Source organism: Micropterus dolomieu, linkage group LG23, assembly GCF_021292245.1.
Source record: "Micropterus dolomieu isolate WLL.071019.BEF.003 ecotype Adirondacks linkage group LG23, ASM2129224v1, whole genome shotgun sequence".
In the NCBI taxonomy this organism is placed as follows: Eukaryota; Metazoa; Chordata; class Actinopteri; order Centrarchiformes; family Centrarchidae; genus Micropterus; species Micropterus dolomieu.
The window spans coordinates 32,743,632-32,766,187 of NC_060172.1; the positions used below are offsets into that span (position 1 = coordinate 32,743,632).

At 39.7% G+C, this 22,556-nt stretch overlaps 1 protein-coding gene across 1 annotated transcript in view; it reads left to right on the forward strand.

Annotated features, from left to right (window-relative positions):
- LOC123963792 (protein turtle homolog B-like) overlaps positions 1 to 22,556 on the forward strand; it is a 108,803-nt gene that overhangs the window by 79,105 nt on the left and 7,142 nt on the right. The window contains exons 7-9 of the mRNA XM_046040837.1: positions 2,099 to 2,158; positions 12,741 to 14,378; positions 19,815 to 19,942. Coding sequence (XP_045896793.1) covers positions 2,099 to 2,158; positions 12,741 to 14,378; positions 19,815 to 19,942 — 1,826 coding nt within the window. The remainder of the gene's footprint in view (positions 1 to 2,098; positions 2,159 to 12,740; positions 14,379 to 19,814; positions 19,943 to 22,556) is intronic.

Sequence of the window (22,556 nt, forward strand, 5' to 3'; positions counted from 1 at the left end):
ATCCTTTTTTTGTATTGGTCTTAAGTAATATTCTAATTTTCGGAGATACTGAATTTGGGATTTTCATTAGTTGTCAGTTTTAATCATCACAATTAAATGAAATAAACATTTGAAATATATCAGTCTGTGTGGAATGAATGAATATAATATCCAAGTTTTAATTTTTGAATGGAATTACTGAAATAAATCAACTTTTTGATGATATTCTAATTATATGACCAGCACCCGTACGTGTGTATATATATATATATGTATATATTATGTGTGTGTATATCCTGTTGATACCTAAATGACAACTTCATTACTTGTGAATGAGCATTCATCACATTTGGGATCTGGTAGGGGCAGGTTTGGTTATTTTCAAACATATTTTGAAATATTAAAGATATTAATATTACAAAAAAAAATTAAATACCCCGGAATCAGGGACTGATATCCAAAAGTGAAAAAAAAAAAGTGGTTTGCCCACCTAGAAATGCCAATATTTAAATACTATTTTACATTAATCAGTTGGACAGTGAAGGGTGAATCTGAGCGCTGACCATCACAACCAGCTGTTGTTACACTTGGGCTGTCCCCGACTAAGGATTTACATAGTGGAATCAGAATCTTCAAGTCCTGCCTATTGTCGACTGATAGTCGAATCATGTGTGTTTTTGTGCGCAGCGATTGCGGTGTGGGGTTGTGGCTCTGCTTTAATCTTGAGAAGCTGCAGAGCTGCAGTCCCTAGTTATTCAACTTACACTGTAAATTTCCAGCTACACTGAGGCTTTTTAAAGACCCTTTTTTCTCTCTCTCTCTCTCGCCTGTCATTCACCGGTCTTGTGCAGAGTTTTTGGTTCCTCATGGATCTATTTGAAGTAGCCGGCTATTTAAAAACGATAAAATATTCTTTGTGTGGTTCATCAACGTTGATAAATTATCCGAAAGTCCCGCGAGGTGTGAACAACTCAGCACAATACCAGTGAAGCTGGAGCTTGGTCTCTTCAGCAAGTGTTCCTCTTCTGTCACTACACACATACACACTACGCCTACACATGCGCACTGACGACCCAGGGTTAGGGTTACAGTTCTGGATTTATTCACGCACTTTTAAAAACATTTATTGAAAGTTTTATTCTTTTTACATGTTTATTTACAGCATTAAACGTTATGAAATGTATAATGTAATAGGCTGTATATTAACTTAGTGGGAGAAAACTGGTAGTTCTATGTAAAATCAGATGTTGAACACCCCCATATCGCCAATGCTTGTTTCACTGTGAAGCTTCGAGATTGACAGTTGAATCAGGCTCTGCCGTCGAAGCATTGAATCTTCGATTATTGGGGGTCAGCCCTACTATCTATCTATCTATCTATCTATCTATCTGCAAAGGTAATAGTGGGCTGAAAGAAACACGAACAGCACTGGTTTTCCTCCAACTTGTCTAATTTTTCTAAAAACATAAAAACTGAAATAAGAAAGTATTGATTGCATGACAACACGCTTAGGCTAATGTTCCACAACTCCGAGGCAACGAGATGCTACAGAGCCACAGCTGTGCAGCTCTCATCAGCAAATGATGTTGCCTTTGATGGTACATGACGGGAAGGATGTCTCATTTCACAAAATGCATGTTTCCATGATTTCTCCTTCCATTCCCCTCTTCTCTTCTTATTGGAAGGAACTAAGATGTGAGGGGAAACACCAGGCCAGTGAGATGCATCTAGAGGAATTTGAGTTGCATCAGTTGACTAGTTCTCTGGGTCTGGGAATGTGGAATTTTGGCCATTTACCTTTAGAGTCAGTTAATGAAGAACTGTCTCAAAGTGCAGTGGTCACATCTTTACTCATTTTTTTTACTAATACTTTTTTCACGTCTCTTGCCTTTATCTTCCCGATGTTGCTTCAAGCTTTGTCTCTGACATTTCTTTCTCACAAATCTTCTCTGTGACTTAATGTTTTTTCCCATTTCTGTCTTTTCCCTCTTAATCATAATATTAAGCAATTGTCTCAGATTTTCTGTTGCTTTTTCAAACATAACTCTTATTTCACAGGCTTCCTGCTTACCTCCATATTCTCCCCACTTCTTACTTTCTGATCTCCCCACTTCTACAGGAGCCCACTTAGCCTCATTCCCAGCGTCGAGCCCTACTGGGAGGGGCCGGACGCAAGCAGGTACAGGCCCCAACCTTCCAGTCCTCAGTGAGTGTGCCAACCATTGTCCCCCTGTTCTTGCACACTGTATACACCCCTTGCACTTTGGTTCAACCCAAGCTCCACAGACCTGGCTGCATGCTTCTGGCCAAATGTCCCCCAAGGCAAAAAATACTGGCTGTGGTCATTTATTAATGAAAATTGAAGGATCTTTATCATCAGCAGGTGTCGAAAAAATCCAAGTTCAGTCCTGATTGTTCGGGGATTTTCAAAGATTCAAAGGCTCAGGGAAGGATCATCACTCTGCTGTTTGCTCTCAGTTTAACACTTATGCCTATTCAGGGCAGCAGGAGTAGAGAATGGAACATATAATCGTCACTTTCATTTCATCATTGCTGGACTTGTTGTTGATGTTTCAGTGAATGAATCACCACTACCATATATTGGTTTTTTTTCTGCCACTATGGTACTATTCACACAAGTATGTGGTCATATTTCATCACTTACAAAAAACACAACAACCTTTTTAGTGGCCAAAATAAAAGTACAACAAAAACATGTAGAACGACATATTCCGCATTAAAATACATTATGTTCATATGGATAACTTTGGATAAGATTTTCTTCTCTATTGTTAAAACACCTTTTACTATCATGCACATTGTTCCTGATTGATCATCGTAAAACATTTGCTTAATATGCATGTATTGTTGTTTATTTTGCTCAGTATATTCAGATTCAAAACTTCAGAATCACCACCCTAAAGCGTGAGACTTTTACTGTATGTGACCTCAGTGGGATTCCTAGCTTAGTTAGTAGCTTAGTTCTTTACTTCAACAAACAGAACCACAAAGGACCACTGCAATGATTACAGTATGTACAATAAAATACTGTAAAATACGCTACATGATTACCATCCATAATTATTGTTGTAGTATCAGTATGAGGATCCCTTTCTGGCTGCGAGTTGCCAATCAGAATCAATACCACTCTCCTGTCTGTACACTAAATATTAGGGCTGACCCCTAATAGTCGAAGAGTCGATGCTTCGATGGGCGGAGCCTGATTCGACTGTCAATCTTACAGTGAAGCTTCACAGTGAAGCAAGGATCGTGCCGTTTTGGCGATATGGGGTTGCTCAACGTCTGATTTTACATAGAACTACCAGTTTCCTCCCACTAACTTAATATACAGCCTATTATGCTGTAAATAAACATGTAAAAATAAAACTGTCAATAAATGTTTTTAAAGTGCGTGAATAAATCCAAAATTGTAACCCTAACCCTGGGTTGTGTGCCCATGTGTAGGCATAGCGTGTATGTGTGTAGTGGCAGAGAACACTTGATGAAGAGACAGAGCCCCAGCTTCACTGGTGTTGTGCTGAGTTGTCCGCATAATTTATCACCGTTGATGAACCACACAAAGATTATTATACTAAACTAATAGACAGAGGTGTGGACTCGAGTCACATGACGTGGGCTGGAGTCAGACTCAGTCACAAAAATTATGACTTTAGGCTCGACTTTGACTTGAACACCAATGACTGGTGACTTCACTTGGACTTGAGCCTTTTGACTTGAGCTGACTTGACACTCCACATGCCCGAATATAAATGATGATATAAAAAACTGCGCAGCGCATCAACATAGGCTGTGCTCAATTAGACTGGAGCGTGTGGCTTCCTCCAGCAAGTGGGAGGGCGCTCCGCGATCTCCTGTCCCTGGCCCTGTACGCACCAGCGACCCACTCCCTCTCCGGTACCTACAGTGGGTTGTGTAGTAGGCCTCTGGCTGGATGAATTTTACGCATAATTCATGCAACAGTTGGGGGCCTGACACACAACTTTCTAAATTCCTCCATCTCACAGAGAAAAGAAAGGTCAGGTCGAAACAGTGTAGAGAGACTGACGCAGCTGTTGCATAAAGCTGCTTCCACCAATTATAAAACAAGTTAATTAAGATAAAACGATAATAGCGCCGTTTTGTTTTATTAATCCAGCGCACCCCTTTCCTTCACAGCTGAGCCGCTCGTCCCTCCCTAAGAGGTGTGTTCAGTGTTGCTTTACCTGATCGGATCTTAAAATATCCACTGTGTCTGCGTCTTCTAATGTCATAGCGATTTATAGGTTTCTGTCACTGCATCTCCCGACAAAACACCACGGTTTTATTTCAGCATTCTGTAACGTAACTTCGTCAACTCGAAGAGTTCACCTGTCACTCCCCACCGTGTATACACACACACACACACACACACACACACACACACACCTCAGTGACCCATCCATCACCCAAAGCTGTCAACTTGGGGGAAACTGCTGCTGACGTCCTCTTATAATGTTGGATTATTGTTCCTTATTTTAATGGGCTATATGGGATTTTGTAGTAATACATATATAATAGTTTTTAAAAAGAAAGTATTATATTTTAGAAGTTCAATAGTTTAATGTTTCCTAAGGCAATGAGTAATCCTGTTAAATAATTGTGATCTTAATATTGGCCAAAATAATTAGCAGCCCTACATGAACATTTAATTTAATTCATGAAAAACATTTGTTGTGTGAAACTGCACCTCTGCCTTCTTTCTGTACAGGCTAATGCTTCATTCAATACATTTGTTTTATTTTTAACTTATAAAAACTTTTGAAATGGTTTTACATTTGGTGAAGTGCGTTATGACTTGTTTAGGACTCGAAACTCAAAGTTTAAGACTTGGACTTGACTCGGACTTGTTGGTCCTTGACCTGAGACTTGACTCGGACTTGCCAGTCATGATCGGTCTGGACTTGGGACTCGACTTGGGACTTGAGTGCTAAGATTTGAGACTTGACTCGGACTTGTAAAACGATGACTTGGTCCCACCTCTACTAATAGACCCGCGAGGAACCGCGACGTGCATGCAGTTGTCGGCAGCACAGCACGCGAGAGAGAGAGAGACAGAGAGAAAATGGTTTTCAAACAAATTTGCAGTGTAAGTTGAATGAATAGAGACTACAGCTCTGCAGCTTCTCAAGATTAAAGCGGATCCACCATGTGTAACCCCCCCCCCCCCCCCCCCCCCCCCCCCGCGCTCACAATCGCCGTGCACAAAAACACACATGATTCGACTATCAGTCATCAGTTGACTATAGGCAGGACTTGACGATTCTGATTTGACTATGTAAATCCTTAGTCGGGGAGCTATGGCCAGGGGACAGTTAGCTTAGCATAAAGACTGGAAGTTGAGAGAAACAGGTAGACTGGCTCTCATTACACAGTTTTTGCATGGTTTAAACAAACAATATGACATTTTTAATTAATGAGCTTTTGGCCTTTGGAGTGAGTCAGGCTAGCTGTTTCCCCCTGTTTCCAGTATTTATGCTAAGGTAAGCTCAGCATAAATTTATGCTAAGGTAAGCTTAGCATAAATCCCTTCATATTTATCGTAAGATAATAAGATAATAAGGTAATAAGGTTTTGATCTTCTCATTTAACTCTAATGCTGTCAGCCTCTAAGATCCTGTTAGTCAACTACATATAGTATAATAATAATACAATGTATGGACAGGCTATATGCATTCAGCAGTGGTGCCCCGCCGCTTTCTGCAACACTCAATGCTTGGTTAGCTTACTCTCATCGTTCTATACAAAACATCTGCGTGACAGATGCTGTTATAACAGTGTAACTCCTGTAAGGAATCAGGAGGTGCGTAGTGAGTGTTTGATTGTCCGAGCAGCAGAAAGTGATGGTAAACGCGAACGGAGGAAAATATTCTGCCAGTAAATGTACGGTGTTGGTTACAGTGTGTCGGCTTCTCAAGACCAAGAAAAGTCTGTTGTTTCCCACCTGCTGAAAAAGTGAAGCGCTAAGTTAGCATTTCAATTCAATTCAATTCAATTTTATTTATATAGTGCCAAATCACAACAACAGTTATCTCACAGCGCTTTTCATAAAAGAGCAGGTTTAGACCATACTCTGTAAAACTTCCCCTTCAGACTGAGCTGAGCAAGAAAGCTTCAACAGCAGGCTGTGTCTTTTGGCTGCTATGTAACTTAACATTAGCTCAATAGAAAGTAACTGGTAGTTGTATTTTATTACTGCCTACTTGTCCAATATTGAGAACATCAGTTACAATCAGAGAGTAAACTGGTGTAGCCTGCAGCTCTGTCCTGTACAGACTGGTTCAATTATTTTTCAGATGAAAGAGTGGTTGTTAGGAAAAGAAAGGACGGTGGTGACTGGAGGAGCTGAGGTTTGTAAAGCAAATTAGTGATGCAAACTAGTCCTTTTCAGCTAATGAGGAGACGTTTCTTTTTGGATTTTAATGTGCAAATAAAATGCATCTCAGAAGGGAGGAGGTTTCTCATGTTGCACAGAAAAGGCAAACATGAACAACCGTATCTATAACGATTCTGAGGTCATATTAACAGGGTTTTAGGGGATGATGTCCAAAACATGCTGTGCAATAAATGTTAAATCACTGTGGAGAGCATCATAACCAACCAAATAACTTTCCCCAAATCTAAAGTTTGTAGTTCCTCCCCAGTAGACTGATCTTTTGCTGTTGGTTATTTATTATCTGCTCTAGCTTTTCCAACTCTTTGTTCAGACATATGCTGAAACTAATGGCACAATGTGATGTGAAATTACATATTTGTCATTGGAAAACGTAAAATTTTCTTGGGGGAGGACACCCAAACCCCCCACCACCATGACCACCAACACCAAAACATTCACCTAAAGCTCACATTAAATTGGGAAAACGCTGAAGTTTTAAACTATTCTGATGTGCATTGCATGCTCATGGACACAAGAGCAATACTGCGGAGACATGTTGTGTTGGGGTTTTATATTCAGACAAAAATTTTGCTTCACCACCTATAACTCCATCCTAGGGGAAACACTGAACGGTAATTAATTTATTGAAACAGCAATGTCCCCAAGACAGATGATGAAATAAAAGACATCATACACTACATGACAAACATTCTGGATCTTTTAAATGTAAGGAATATGCTGTATATAGAAGATTTTGTCTGAAATGAATATCTAAATCTTGAGGGGCTTTTTTTCAAAGCAAACTTGAGATGTGTGTTCATTCACAGTACTTAACTGTATGTGTTAAAGGAATCGTTTGATATTTTGGGAAATGCTCTTGGCAGAGGGTTAGATGGAAGATCAAAGCTACAGCCATTAGCTGGTTAGCTTAGCTTTGCATAAGCCAAAGACTGGAAATAGAGTGAATCAGCTAGCCTGGCTCTATTCAAATGTAACAAAATCCACCCACCAGTACTACTAAAATGGGGAATTACCTTTGTCACGCTTAAACAAATAAGATATAACGTGTTCAAGTTTAGAGGTGCTGGTAGCCTAATTCTGTCACCATTGGATGCAGCTAGTCTAGCTTTTCCCGTTTCCAGTCTTTATACTAAGCTAACTGGCTGTGGCCAGTTTTCCATACAGATATGATAGTGGTATCCATCTTCTCATCTAACTCTCTGCCATAAAGCGAATAAGCATTTCTCCAAAATGTTGAACTTTAACACAATCCTTGTTTTCTGCATTGAGCACAACACTCTGCGTGTGCTTTGTGACTATATCTATGAGAAGCCGCCTAGGCCAAAATTGAATACTTCACTTGCACATACATCCATAATGTCATTTGTAAGTATGTATGTATGCGCACGGTTATGTATGTATATGTGCAAGGTTAAGTATATATGTATGCGCAAGGTGAGTATGTATATATGCGCACGGTTATGTATGTATATATGTGCAAACTAGTATGTATGTATGAGCGAATTAAAGTATTAAAGTATGTATTATACGTACATTGGTTAATGGTCTGGGAGACCCGGGATTGATTCTCACTCACTGCATTTACATTTAGGAGGAAGAAGAATGTTTTTGAAGAAGGAAGGAAAACACTTTGAACCTGGAACCTACGGCATGAAAAACATTTTCACTGCCACTGCACCACACAACCACAAAAGAGACTATAGTTAATTCACCAATAAACCTTCACAGATTTTGCTGTCAACATTTCATAAGCATTTACTGATTTAGCTGTTGCTTTGATTTGATCACCTCACAGTCTGTGAATGGCAGATTCTCCTCACCCAATACAGTGGGCTGTCACAGGAGTTAAAACTGCTCTTTCTGCATGAAGAGCAATGACACATGCAGTGAGTGGGAATTGATCCTGAGTCTCCCACAACAAAGGCAATTGCATTAACTACAGGGCTACGCACTTTGCGCATATATACATACTTAACCTCGCGCATATATACATATTTGACCTTGCGCAGATACACACCATGCACAAACATATATACTCAACCTTACGCACACATACATACATACTCACCTTGCACATACATAAATACTCACCTCGCGCATATATACTTACAAATGACAGTATGGATGTATGTACGAGCGTGTATGTATGTATGTGCGTGACGGTATGTACAGTATGTATGTGCAAGCAAAGTGTTAAATTTTGGCCTAAGCGGCTTTTCATATGCATCTGTGGTTTGACCTGTATGTCATCTTGTCCTTTCTCACTCCTTTAAATAACTGTTTTACCTCTGAGTGACGTGAAACACTTTCATTTTGACACTTCAGAAATGATACTGTAGACTTCACCACTATTGCTTTCTCACCCAGATGCTGTCACAGTTAATTTTCTTTACTCTGCCTTTTACAGTAATTGACTTTGTTCTGTTAAATGAAAGTTAAGTGTTTAAATTGCCAATCCGCATTTTTAGTTTGTAAAGATTACAATATCAGTGCCAACTACTGTTCATGACAACATGTGTAAGCTTATGAAAAACATTGTCTGCACTCACAATTTTATCTAATTGTATGATGGTCAAGTACATTTGAGGGACCTTTATTTTTACAGCATCATTAGTAATCAGTGAATCTTCTTTCAGTGGTCAGTTAATGAGGCATTAATTGCTGTGTTGCCTTAATATTCTTTTTGTCATGATATAGCCAGTTTGAAGAGCATCGGCAGTACTTCTTACTGTAATGTGTACTAAACAAATGAAGGGAATATTCAGCTTTTTACAGCCTGCATTTTATAATTCTGGCCACTATTCCTTTTGGTTGTAGTTTGCAAATTTTTAGAGAAACAGGGACGTGATAGCATCATCAGCGACAATTTAATAATTATTTTACATTGTTTTCCAAAATAAAGTAATAAGAAAGCTTACCCTGTTGTCTAAACTAATTCATGAAGTTGAATTAAGATATTATACCCAATAGGAATGATGGTCAAATCTACCAAAATAACAAGAAATGAATGATTAGATAAATTGATGCCTATAATGAAAGTGCAGCACGTTGTCTTTTAAGACGATGATGTGCTTCTGTTACATTATAAGTATATTATTACTCTAGTTTAGGACAACAAGACACTTGATATTCAGTATTATTTGTCTTTGTAGCTTTATAAAGCAGATGTAAGTTTTCAGAGACCATGTCAAAGAAGGCATTACAACCTGGCAATATCTGGAATATCTATTATGTAACAGTGTTTTTCATTGGCAGCTGGCTTATGAAGACTATTTATTATAAGTCATTATAAGGTCATTATAAGCACAACCTTTGTTATTCCACTCTGGATTGGCTATATGTTTCATTTTTCACTAAATAAAGTAATTGTGGCTTCAAAACAAATCATGGTTTTCATTTCCTCCTTGTGAGAAGACATTGTAAAGTCATTAACAAAACATATGTCTCTAAATAGAAACAGAGTTTCATATCGTCTCCTTTAAAGTGTGTCGTGTATTGATCACCTGTACTTGTAAAGTCTTTGATACCACCCAGAATTCTCACCCTCAAAGCTACAGAAAAAGGCAGTTGCCCCAATTGTGCCATCTCTATCTTTGATGATAATTTCGGCCTTACAGTCAGTATCACTTTAGTGATACTCAGTATGATGATATGGTAATAATTTCACTCTTCTGCAGGTGTGTTGGATAAAAACCTCTCCATCCTCACCTGCCAGTTATACCTGTCTGGCATACTAGAGTGTTACATTGCTGTTGATGGCAGTTACTATAACCCTATTGCTACAATGTACCATTTTCTTAATCAGTTTCTGACTGTGAGCAATGGGGTCCTACATGAACACATGATTTTCTGACAAAGGTTGACAACTTTTGGTTATTTCACTTTTGTCTCTGCACACTTCTCACTGCTTTGAAATTGGTCTGACCCAGTTGGAAAAATGTGTTTATAAATAAATAAATTAAATAGTTTTTAGTTTGTTCACTGTCAATTAGATATAATCAAACCACACCACACCCCTGGAGTACTGATAAAACAGTTTGACTGTTTAACCCTCAATAAATAATAATAAATAGTTTTTAATTTTTAATCTTTTTTAGTCATGAATATTTCATGTTTTAGAAAAATACTTTCAGGGGGCTTTAAACATGAAAGTCAGTTCTTTGTTATTAAAGTCATTATTTAATTTCAAATAAAGCTTTGGCTGTTTCAGATGTAGTTGGTGTGATCGACCTGATGTGCAGACTCTCTTTTCTTCTGTATACTTCGTTAGACTCTTTAGTGTAGTTCAGTGTCTTGTTTAAGCCGACTCCTTACTTGTTTTCTACTTCTTACTGCTTTTTTTGGAGGTTTGTGACTGACCACTAAAGGAAAAAGCAGTTCTTCAAAATGTATTGATCGAAAGTTAACAAAATTATTCTGTTTTTTACTTTCAACAAATGTATCAACAATTTTTTACTTAAATCTGTGTCCCACTACTCACAGTGATCACTAAACTATTTCATTCCTCCTCTCTTTCAAATATAAAAAAAACTCCAGAGCTGTTGTCCTTCCTCTGATGATAATGAGGCCTAATGACCTAATTAGGATGAGGAGGGAACTGATACAATTTCCCAATATTTTAATAATAACAGTTATTTGAAAAAAAGAAAAGAAAATAGATCACCTTGTTTGTCCAACAACAATAAAATAATACCAATCAACTACAATGGCTTCAACAGGTGGCATTCTACGCAAGGTATCGAATTAAGTACTCCATTGGTATCGGTATCACTTGAAGGGTACTGGTTTTGGTACTGGTGTCTTTTAAAGGATACCCAAACCTAGTGGGTACTAAGAAACTAGTTTGTTACTGTCAGTTTCTCTCACATCTTTGTAATTGAATTATGTATAAAAAATATATGTTAGAGATTCATTCTTGTCCATCATTTAGTGTGTAGTTATCTCCTCCTTGTGTGCACCTAACTGACTACTAGCACAAAACTTGCATTTACAAGTGTTGTGTCCAGGTTAAGTTCAGTGGTAGAATATAACAAAGTACTGTACTTAAGTACAAATTCGATGTACTTGCACTTTACTTGAGTATTATAGTATTTTCTTCTTATGCAAGTTGACACTTGCCTGAAACATTGTACTTTTTAATCCTTTAATTTTCTGACAGCTTTAATCATCATTTTTACTATTTTAAAGGCATATGAGAAAACACGTGAAAATGTAGAAGTACAACTGAAATGAGTAGTCAACTGACAGAAAATGATTTACCAGCTATTTTGATAATCGTTTAAGTAATATAGAAAAAACATTTCACGGTCCCAGATTTGCTGTTTTTTAAATATTAATTCAAGTACATTGTATTTTTAACAAAACAAAGCATTGTGAATATGTCACTTTGGGCTCTGGATAATTGTGATGAACATTTAACACGTTTCTGATTTTTCTTACAAACTAAATAATCAATTAATCCATAAGGATTAATCCATAATGAATCCACCTCAACCAACTAAAATCAACTGTGAAACACTTAATTTTACATGCACTATAACAGCCACATGGGGCCATTTCTCTGCAATGACTACGTTTACTTTTGATAAAGTAGATTTTTGTGATTATATTTATATATTTCAATGCAAGATTCATACTTGTAACAGAGTATCTTTACAGTGGGGTATTAGTACTTTTACTTACTACTCTAGGAGGTAACTATTTTTTCCACCACTGGCTAAGTTATCAAGTTGGTGGCATAAAATAACGAAGTATAGAGGCACATGATGTATCCTTTTCCCGTGCTTAGCTGTGCCAGAAGAATGTAAACAATTGATGGATTAGATGATGCAGCAGCAAATGCACATACACTGCTGACTGGTAGGCAAAGTTCACAGTATTCAGTATCAAGGGGAAGCAGAGACTGGTTATACATATACATTATTCTTCTCAATTTCCTTTTGGTAAGTCCATGTTCGTGTTCAAGAAATTGGAGGTTTGTGATTTTTGTATCAGTTTATGCAGATGTTGCAAATGACACACAATGGGGACCCAGCTTATTTAGTTACGACATTTCATTATTCATATTTGTGGTGATTGAAAAAACAGACTTTTGTTACCTTTGTTCACTAATGACTCATGATCAAACAGGTGTTTTAAAGTAGAAGTCATATTCCTGTAAGTGCAGCAGTCATTAATTACGCTATTAATGAGTTATTATTACTCCTTCTGTCAGGTATGTTGTTTATTTGTGTTTTATTGTAGCTGGGTTTGTTGGATTTGCTTTGCGCCGAGCACTGAAATTTTTGAGTTGTTGAAAAGTCACTTCTTCTGTATTCTTTTTTTGCAGGTCATCTTCAGGAAAGGTGAGCCCAGAGAGCATTCATTCAAAGGCATCTCCGTCAGAATCATCTGAAGATAGTCATGACCAGCGTGGAAAGAAACCACCCCCAAGTCCAGGGAAAAAAGAGGAATTGTCTTTATACATGAAGACCAAAAGAGCAATAACAAGCAAGAAGTACAGCATGTCCAAGCATGAAGCTGAAGCAACAACACCCATTGAACTCATCAGCCGAGGCCCAGATGGACGCTTTGTCATAGATCCCACTGACACAGAAATGTCTGTTAAGCCCCGTCGAATCGAGGGCTTTCCTTTTGTGGAAGAATCAGACCTCTATCCTGAATTCCGACAGTCGGACGAAGAGAATGACGATCCCAGACCTTTGCCTCCAGTTATGGCCCCCCTTCGGCCTCACCAGATTTCCCCCATCTCAAGTCAAGAATCCTACCTGCAACCTCCAGCCTACAGTCCTCGTTTCCAGAGGCCCTTTGAAGGTATGACCATCATGGAGAGCAGTCGGCTCCAGGCCACAGGGCAGATCCGAGGCTCACTCCACCACAGGGCTTTCTATGGCTATCTAGGCCACCCTGGGGACCACGATCCCCCACCTCCTTTTTACATGCCTGATACCAGTCCACTGAGCTCTGTCATGTCCTCCCCTCCATACCTTGCTGAAGGTCCTTTTGGTCACCCCATGATTCCTGAAGAAATGGGGGAGGCTGATTTCCCACAGTATGCTGTCTCTGGTTTCCCACTTCCTCTGACACTCACCTCTTCCTCTCGTTCACCGGAGATTTGGCAGGGACTGGATTTTACCTTTGCAAGTCTGGAGGGGCCCCAATTTATTTTTCCACCACATCACCCTTTACATCTCCGCCACGACTCCCCCTATCCTCCTCCACCTCATGTTCTTCCCCTTAGTGCTTTCCAGCCCTCCTCCCTTCCAATGCCCACTTACCCAGCTGTCCTGCCACTGGAGGCCCCAAAGAGCCACTCAAGCAAGTCTCCCAGCAAGGCAAAGCCTCATGGCTCCCCAGCCAAGCATTTAGCTATGCAAGAGGCACATTTAGGGCAGCTAAGACACACAAGCCACGGTATGGGTGTGCCAGTTTTGCCTTTCACTGATCCAATGGCCCATATTGTCCCTAGCACATTCAGTAGTCTGGACACACGATGGTTTGAAACCCCCCCTCGTTTCAGTCCGAGACAGGCTCGTAGAATGGATTCTGGCATGCATCAGGTGGTTCTCCAGCCCTCTCGACTCTCACCCCTCACCCAAAGCCCCCTTAGTTCTCATGAGGGCTCCCCAGACATTGTAGTCCGTCCACGGCCACGTCCCAGCATTGTCCAACCTCCCATACCCCCAGAGATGTCTGAGATTACCCTCCTCCCTCCTTCCACAGCCAGCTTCTCAAGGAGATCTTCCCCATCCTCCTCACCTGCCCTAGGCCAGGGTAGCAGGAGATCAAGTCCCAGCTACCGTTCCCACATGGCCTTTGCCACCTCTGCAACCAGCTACCCAGCTTCCCAGTCCCCGTCACCCCCCATGGAAAGCAGCAACATTTTTGGGCAGATGCCATCTCAGAGGAGGACAGAGGAGGAGATCCTTCCATCTGAGCCCTCTCCACCCCAGTTGTCAGCTTCAGGGTAGGTGCATTAGGCATGCAGAGAGGGATACCATTTGAGTCATCTGCCCCAACCCATATTGCTTTGATGTGTGAAGTTGCTGACATTTTGGTTACTGAAGTGCTGTCTAATATCCATCAATTTGGCAATTTAGTTGTATAGTTTAGTTTTTGCTTTTTTTCATTTATTAACACTTTCATTTGAAAATCAAAACTTTAGGGTTGAAAGTAAACCATTTTGTTGTGATTCATTTGATCAGCTCTGGAAGTTTTCAGTTTATTTTCTATTTGATCAATGCTGCTTTTCATGTCAGACATCAAGTTAGAGGTATTCACCCATTGAATCTGTGAAGCATTGTTCCAAAATGATCACCTTAAAGAATACATTGCATTTTCCAGCGAAAAGTCCAACAATATAAAATGTGAAACAAATTATTTGTTGAATTGACAAGAAAATGCATTTGCTTCATAGATGACATTTCAGACCTTTTGGGGGCTGCAGTCCATCCGGATGAAAAATACTATTGCCAGTGTGCTGTGTAATTTGTTTGGCACAAGCCCCTAAAAGCCTGGGAATCTGCAGACATCACCACAGGATCCCTTTTTTTTCCATCTGTATCATGCGTTACCCTGCTTTCACCTAACAGGAGGAATCCCATAATATTCATCCAGTTGATTCCCCAGACAAAACAAACACCCATTGTTATGTCTAGCTCCAAGCCTTTGAAGATGCCTTTATCATGCGGAGGGATGCTTTAAGAAGAGTTCATCTTGGCAGGCCCTGCGGCCCATCCTCGGCCTTAGTAACCTGACTGCATGACCAATTCTCCCTTACCTTCCAACCTCTCAGATTTTTTCCTACTCTACTTCCCCTTCCCTTTCTGTAACCCTCCTCTCCCCAACCACCTTAATTGCCCCCAGGACATCCCCAGGTCTGACTACGAAGGAAAGGTTCTTGGGCAAAGTGTGTCACAGGGCCTGTCCGCTTATCATGTACTGCAATGTCTCCATCATTATGAATTAGGGGCAGTATGGTGGTTCTTGATGGCTCCTGGAGTCTTACCTGCTTTGTTTTTGATTGATCTCAGCTATCTGGGCAGCGTTGTTGTGACCAGGTCCTCTACACCGCAATAGGTAAGGGTTGGATCCATGTCTGAAAGGGGGGGGTTAGCAGGTGGGACTTTTTGATCACCTCGTCCTTTAAAGGGGAATACAAGACTTTGAGTCTTTGTTTGATTTGTTCCTTCCTTCAGTCAACACGTGTAATTTATTTCATTTCTTTTTCCTTTTTCTCAAACTGGCTATGCATTTTAAGTTCTGCAGTCTTCAGTACATTATGCATTCTGACTGATATGCATATGCCATATGTAAGCTAAAAGATTAGGTCAGGGATGTATCACTAACATGATTTCATGCTTGAGTGGTTTGCTAACTGACCACATTCACATGCAAATATTTAATCAGTTAATAACAATACTCACTGTCTTCCTTAGGTTTACACATAAGTAAAGAAATAGTAATCTTATCAGCCTCAAATCAATGTAACTATTCAAGCAGTTATTGGTTACTTGGTTCACTAGTCTGAAAATGATTTTGGCAAGGGTCACCTTTAGGTATATAATACATTTAAGGATACATTTAGGATAATATTTGGTGCAAAAGCCGAAGAGGCCAAACTGGACAGTACTGCAACTGAATACTTACAAGCTTCAGACATGTTTCTACGCACAAACACCTGTAATCTAGAGATAAAACCACATTGAAAGGCATAATGAGTAAGATTTGTCAGGTGCATTTTGTAAACACATAATTCAAAGTTGACCTCTCAACCATTGAGACAGAGAGACCAAGCAGTGGTTGTTGAGCAAGCTAAAGGGTGAATGAAAAGAAGGAGTGGTGTTAGCAAGAATAAAGCATTAAATCAGAGGAAAAAAAACTTATTTTGTGACTGTTTCACAGTGGTTACGTTCTAAAGCACACATTTACACAGCATGATTGTCAGTGCAGAAGCAAGCCCTTAAAAGGTCTGCTATAATTTGATTACATTTGACAGTGTACTGTAGTTTGATGGTTGCTCGGCCCTCTACTGACTTCTCTATTGATTTCTCTATTTGCTCTGCCCCGGTGCCCTGAGACAGATCAATGCGCTCGACACCCAGTTAGTTAGCAGTATGCCATAATTGACCAGGATGATTGGTGCTTACCTGCCTCATCTAACCTTGAATCAATGCGAAGAACTCAGCAAACTTAGCAAACAATACTGTCACAATCTAACAATTCAAGATATCATTATGGATAAGACATGCTCCTTCTGCTTCACTCCACGTGGCTCAAGACACCTACTCCACCTGCTTCAGCTGCGGTTCACTAAAGCTTTGTGCTCGAGCACGCACAGAAGCTTTGCTCAATCCATTATCTGTTGCAGTATTCTCAGAAAGGGGTCATACAAACAAAATGTTCTGTGAAGGAGCAAGAAGTCAACAAGTGTTTCGAGAAGACCTCCAAGGACCAAACATGGCTGCACGCTCTGCTATAAAGCTTCTCAATGCTGAGGATGAATTGTCAGTAATTGTAAACACATATTGTGGACATACTTTATCCCCTTTATACCATATCCCTATAAAGAAAGACATTTTAGTATAAAGTTTTCTCAGCAAGAAGGTCGTGGTTTCAAACCCTGGTTGCCCTGGCCTTTCTGTGTGGAGTTTGCATGTTCTCCCTGTGCGTGGGTTCTTCCCAGGGGTCTAAAGACATGCGAACTAGGTTAATTGGTGACCTTAAATTGTCCTTAGGTGAGAGTGGTTGTTTGTCTATGTATGCCTTACCGCTTTTTCATATTAGCACAGCTGTAAGCCATTTCTCCCATTGGCCAGCTTCTTCATTATGGTATCAAATGCTGCTCAATCCTGTCCAATTTCGTATATGCTAATGTCTAGCGAAGCCTTCTTGGGAGGCTCCTTTGCCCCTCTGACTACGAGACCGAGCTGATTGCCAAGGAGATTGTCAAGAATTACAATGAATCCCACTCTAAGGCGGCAGCCTTTCTCATGATGTCTCCGATCTTTGCTATCAACTGTGAGAAAACCATGTGCGCTACATACAGTAGGTCAGACACAGACAGGTTTAGGTGAGCCATTTGATGCTCAAGGAGCATGAGTGGGGAGCGCTCCTCAACATGCCATTCCTCCAACTCACTATTTGGACTCAATGTCCATCAAGATGTTAAACTGAACCAGTTGCAACAGGTAATCTTGACCTTCTCTTCCCACTCACACAAAATGTGCCTAGCAGTGGTTTGGAGGACCAGTCTCATCAGGCCAGAAAAAAATAATCCTAATAATAAAGGACCACTCATTACTTCCTTTACCAATAGCGAAGTCCATTAGACGGCCACACACAGTCATAGAACTTGAGTTACATCCTGCTAACGTAGATATTTCATTATAAAATGCAAATGTGCTGTTCTCAGCATGTATGATCTCCAATTTATTTTGGTGTCTTGTGTCATTCTGTACTATATAGATTATTACAAGGTGTGGCATACTATGTATGAAAGGGTCATCTATGTGAACCTTCACATAGACAGTCTTTATTCTCAGATGATCACTTTCTAAAAATTTAGCACTCTCCTCAAGCGTGACACATTTTGCCATTTATATGTCACAGATGCTTGGATTGTATGGCACCAATTGAAAATATTTTGGACCCCAATCTCCAAGAAATATTTTGTAAGATTGGCGTTATGTCACATTAAGCTGTGTGTCCACTGGGAGCCATCATTCACAGCTCTTTTTTTGCATTAACAATAAAGCTGATATGCTGTTGCATGTTCTTAGCAGTGACGAAAGCTTAGCATGTGTGAAGTTCTCAGTGCACCAGTTTCAAGAAGTTAAAAATATTCCAGCTTTTATCAGAAATGCACCAGATTCCTTGCAGGGTTGAACAGCAACAGAGCAATATCAGGAGCCATGACCAGCATTTCCTGCAAGTATCTCTTTAGCCCAAATAAGTAAAAGCAGATTCCTGGTGGACACATGGCGTTAATCCCTTGTATAAAGCATCTGTATAGAGCATGAATAAAACCATCTACTATAATTGCACTTTGAAGTTTGGACTGCAGAACAGTTCTCACTGCTATGTGAAACAAGTGTCCTGCCAAAACAGCTTACAGGCTTCTTTTTATCCTAAGGAACAAATATTTTTCCAAGGGCTTGCAGGGGGGTAGGGGAGCACACAGGGGGCTTCAGGACCCCCTTATGTTTGAGTGAACTGCCCAATGAAGTGCTTTTGAATGTATTCCCCTTTAAAGTCGTGTTCCATGTGCAAACTGCCATGCATGCCATCGCTAAATATTGCTCCTCCGTTCAAAAAAAAAAAAGGATTAAATTCTATGGATAAATTCTTGTTACATTTGTTGTCCTAGTGCTTCGCTTTTCTTTGGCTTATTTTTCATTATGTGACTGTTCCCGAGTAGTCATTTTCCCCTCCCGCCATCTCTCCCCCTGTCAGCATGGTGAAGCCCATTGTAGACAGTATCCATGTCTATGAATACATATTGATGATGCTTTGTTGCTCAGCTGTGATTCTCCCCCTTTACTAACGACCATCGGTTTCTCTCTGCAGCCACGGTGGGAAGATGGCCTCTCTGTAATGCTAATTGTTTTCTGTGCCTTGAGAGAACCAAGTGTATGTTTCTGGCAGAAATCTGTGGGCTGCCAAGTCATAAGTGCCTCCATGAATGGGGGGGAGGTCTGTAGATGCAATCATGAGCAGCTGGAAAATATACACTCCACACCAAGGGAACATTTGTACCTGTTATTTTCAGAGTGTGACGGACTAATTTTTTAAATAATTATACAAGAAGCAAACACATCATTAATTGTAAAAGTCTTGCTTACATTTTTGTTTGTTCAAATTACTCTTCATTTTTGGAGAATTTTCCTCTGAAATCAACAGTGCAAGTCTTTTAATGTTGTATCTTCTCAAAAACGTAACTCACTGTTCTAATCTACACCATGAGGTAAATAGATGGTTTCAGGGATTGTGTAACACTTTGCTTTTTCTTTGAATGAAGATTGTTTGGATCAATTTGAGCAAAATATTTTAGAAGGGCAAAGAAATTTCAAGGTGCACAAATTAAAATACCATCTGGACTTATGAACTAAGTTTGTGAAACATTATCATCAATAACCTAACCATAACTCTTAGTATATCCAGATGATGTACAAGGTTTTGATAATAGAATCACATTATTCTTCAAACCTTTAAAAAAATTACTTGCTGGTGTCTCACATTGATCCTTTGACAATGTGCTGCACCTCTTGCTTAGCACGAGCAGTGCTGTTTTGAGATTGTGTTGGTTTCTGGTTTTGTTGCGCTCCGTAGTGCACAAACACAGTCCACTGACCATGTTTGGCCTGGAGTTACCCGTTGTCCCCTTTCTCTGTTCTTTATCCAGAAAACGTCGAGGTGCGCCGAGTGCCCTTTCAGGGTCTGAGAGGATTGATGCACTGAGATACCAACGTATTAAAAAGGCCAAGAAGATGACGATGAACAACAATAACTCCAAGACCAGAAAGAAAGCAGGTGTGAACCCTGTTCCTTTTTATAAAGTAACATTTTTTAAACTTACAACATCACGATGACCTCAGGTAAAAAGCTTTTTTTTAATTCTAATATGTATTCTTATGATTTGTGTTAGCTACAAATGACACATCACATGTATTTGTGATAGTATCAATACCTCTGCCAACAGAGTTAGATAGCTGTTACATTTCTTCTCCCCCTGTCTGTGTGCCCGTAAGCAGTAAGTCTCAAAAACTGATGATTTTGCACAAAACACAGAAAGGTTTGAATAATAATAACCTTTCGCAGCCATTTGCCAAAGAATGGGTTTAATGTAATATAATGTTTATAATGTAATTCCAAATTGTTTTGTAAAAACCATCAATGTTGAGTGTCTGTCAGACAAAGGAGAAGCAACACTCCACTATTGACTCAATTAAACAAGACGTAGCCAGTGATTTTGCATTACAACTCCACAAAGTGGAAGAGATAGATTAAGAGAATGATGAAACTAAAAGCAGCAGAGGCCAAGCTATCCTGACTAGTGTTGTTCAAGCTTAAAAATCACTGGAACCTACATTTCTCATAATGCTACTCAGTAACATCTTTCATTAGAACCCCCTGCTTTATAAATGCCCACTTCACCTACAGTTTGTGATGCAGACTTTCTATTGAAGATTTTGAGTGTCAAACCCAAGGTAAGAAGATTACATCATTAGGTTTATTTTTTCAACCTTGAAGGTGGGAAGTTGAACTTATGTGCCATAAAGAGAACTGGATACAGTGTTAGCGGGGCCGGGCTTTGTTCATTCTTATGAAAACTGTACATTTTGCCAGAGCTTTTGTCAAATGAAGACTAAGGAGGATAATAGAGAAATATGGTGATGTACATTATAAAAACGTAATAAGTATGACATTTCCTTCAAAATCAGAATCAGGTTTATTGCCAGGTACATTTTCACATACGAGGAATTTGCCTTGATATAAATTGGTGCTTACAGTACACATGAACATAAATATAAATATAAATGTATAAAAAGTAAGGAGATCAAAAAATGTACGAGTATACAAAAATTAGAATACTATAATACAATGCCGACAAGTATGTGCAAAGATTCACAACCTGAGCATAAACCATACCAAGTAATAATGTAATAAAAGTAATAGGCTAATTTATTGAATCCAATCACATCACTTTGCAGCTCATATGAAATGCCACATAAATATCAATCATGAAGGAGGGCTGCTCGATTATGGTAAAAATCATAATCACAATTATTATATTGAGATCACGATTTTTTAAACAGGATTTCTCATTGACTTTGGAAATTGAATGCTTCATTTTATTTATTATATGCATTACCCCAAAAATCCCAAATAGCCAATGAAATGAGAAATAGTATCCAACAACAGTGTGAACCGTTCAACGATGGTGTTCTGTCAGGGGATGCAGTGACTTGTGAAAAGTATAAATATATATAGTATTAATTATATGTAAAATGTTGAACTATGAGTAGAGGAAAAGTCCGCTAGCTGCAGGCTCATTTATGCAGTGTGAGCTAATAATGGTGAGTATATCCCCTGTCATCTTAGCTCCAGATGAATTAAACATCACCGCCTGTTTGATTTGATTAATTTGATTAATTGCCCAGCCCTACCATGAAGTTTAAAATCATGAGCACATAATAACACATACATTTAATGCAGCACTTCTGAACAAAAGTAACAAAAGAGGTGTGGTGATGCTTCAGCCCCAGTCTTGAAGGCCTGCTGTAATGCCACCTGAAATCACTGTGTTTGCTGAGTAAATATTCTTCGTGTAATATTCAGTTCAGATTATTAAAGACCACTTTTACTTGGCATGTTAGGCATTTGCTATAGGGCAGATGCTCTATAGCAAAATGGCATAAATTCAAATGTAGCGGGTTTGTCAACTTAACATTCATTCTGTGAACTCTACCCCAACATAGTTTAACAAAAGGGTTGTTGTGTAAGATTAGTAATGTTGTTTACAGCTATCCAACGAAGGTTAAAATCAAGGGCAACTGGACTTGGTTGAAGATACTGGAAGACGTTTCGTCCCTCATCCAAAGGACTTCTTCAGTTCTGACTGACTGGCAGGGAAACTCAGCTATTTAACCTCAGTGGGGTCGTTTGCCAGGGTCATCGATACCGCTGGTTAAGACTACCTGTGGCCAAGACTGAACGACCATCGTTGGTATCTTCACCTGAGGCCAATAGGTTACGTTTGTTGAGTTTCCTGGGAAGTGATGAAAGGACAGCATTGTAAGTGGGGGATAAGTGGTGGCGTAGACCCCCTCGCCTGTTCAATGACGGCTTCTCAACCCTGGTGTAGATGGCTTCCTTGACACCTCTTTCAAACCATCCATCTTCTCTGTCTAAAATGTGCACCTGGTGGTCCTCAAACGAGTGTCCTCTGTCCTTCAGATGTAAGTAGACTGCAGAGTCTTGACCTGAGGAGTTGGCCCTTCTGTGTTGAGCCATGCGTTTGTGTAGTGGTTGTTTAGTCTCCCCAATATACAGGTCTGTGCATTCCTCACTGCATTGGACCGCATACACTAGATTGCTTTTCTTGTGTTTGGGTGTGCGGTCTTTGGGGTGGACCAGCATCTGT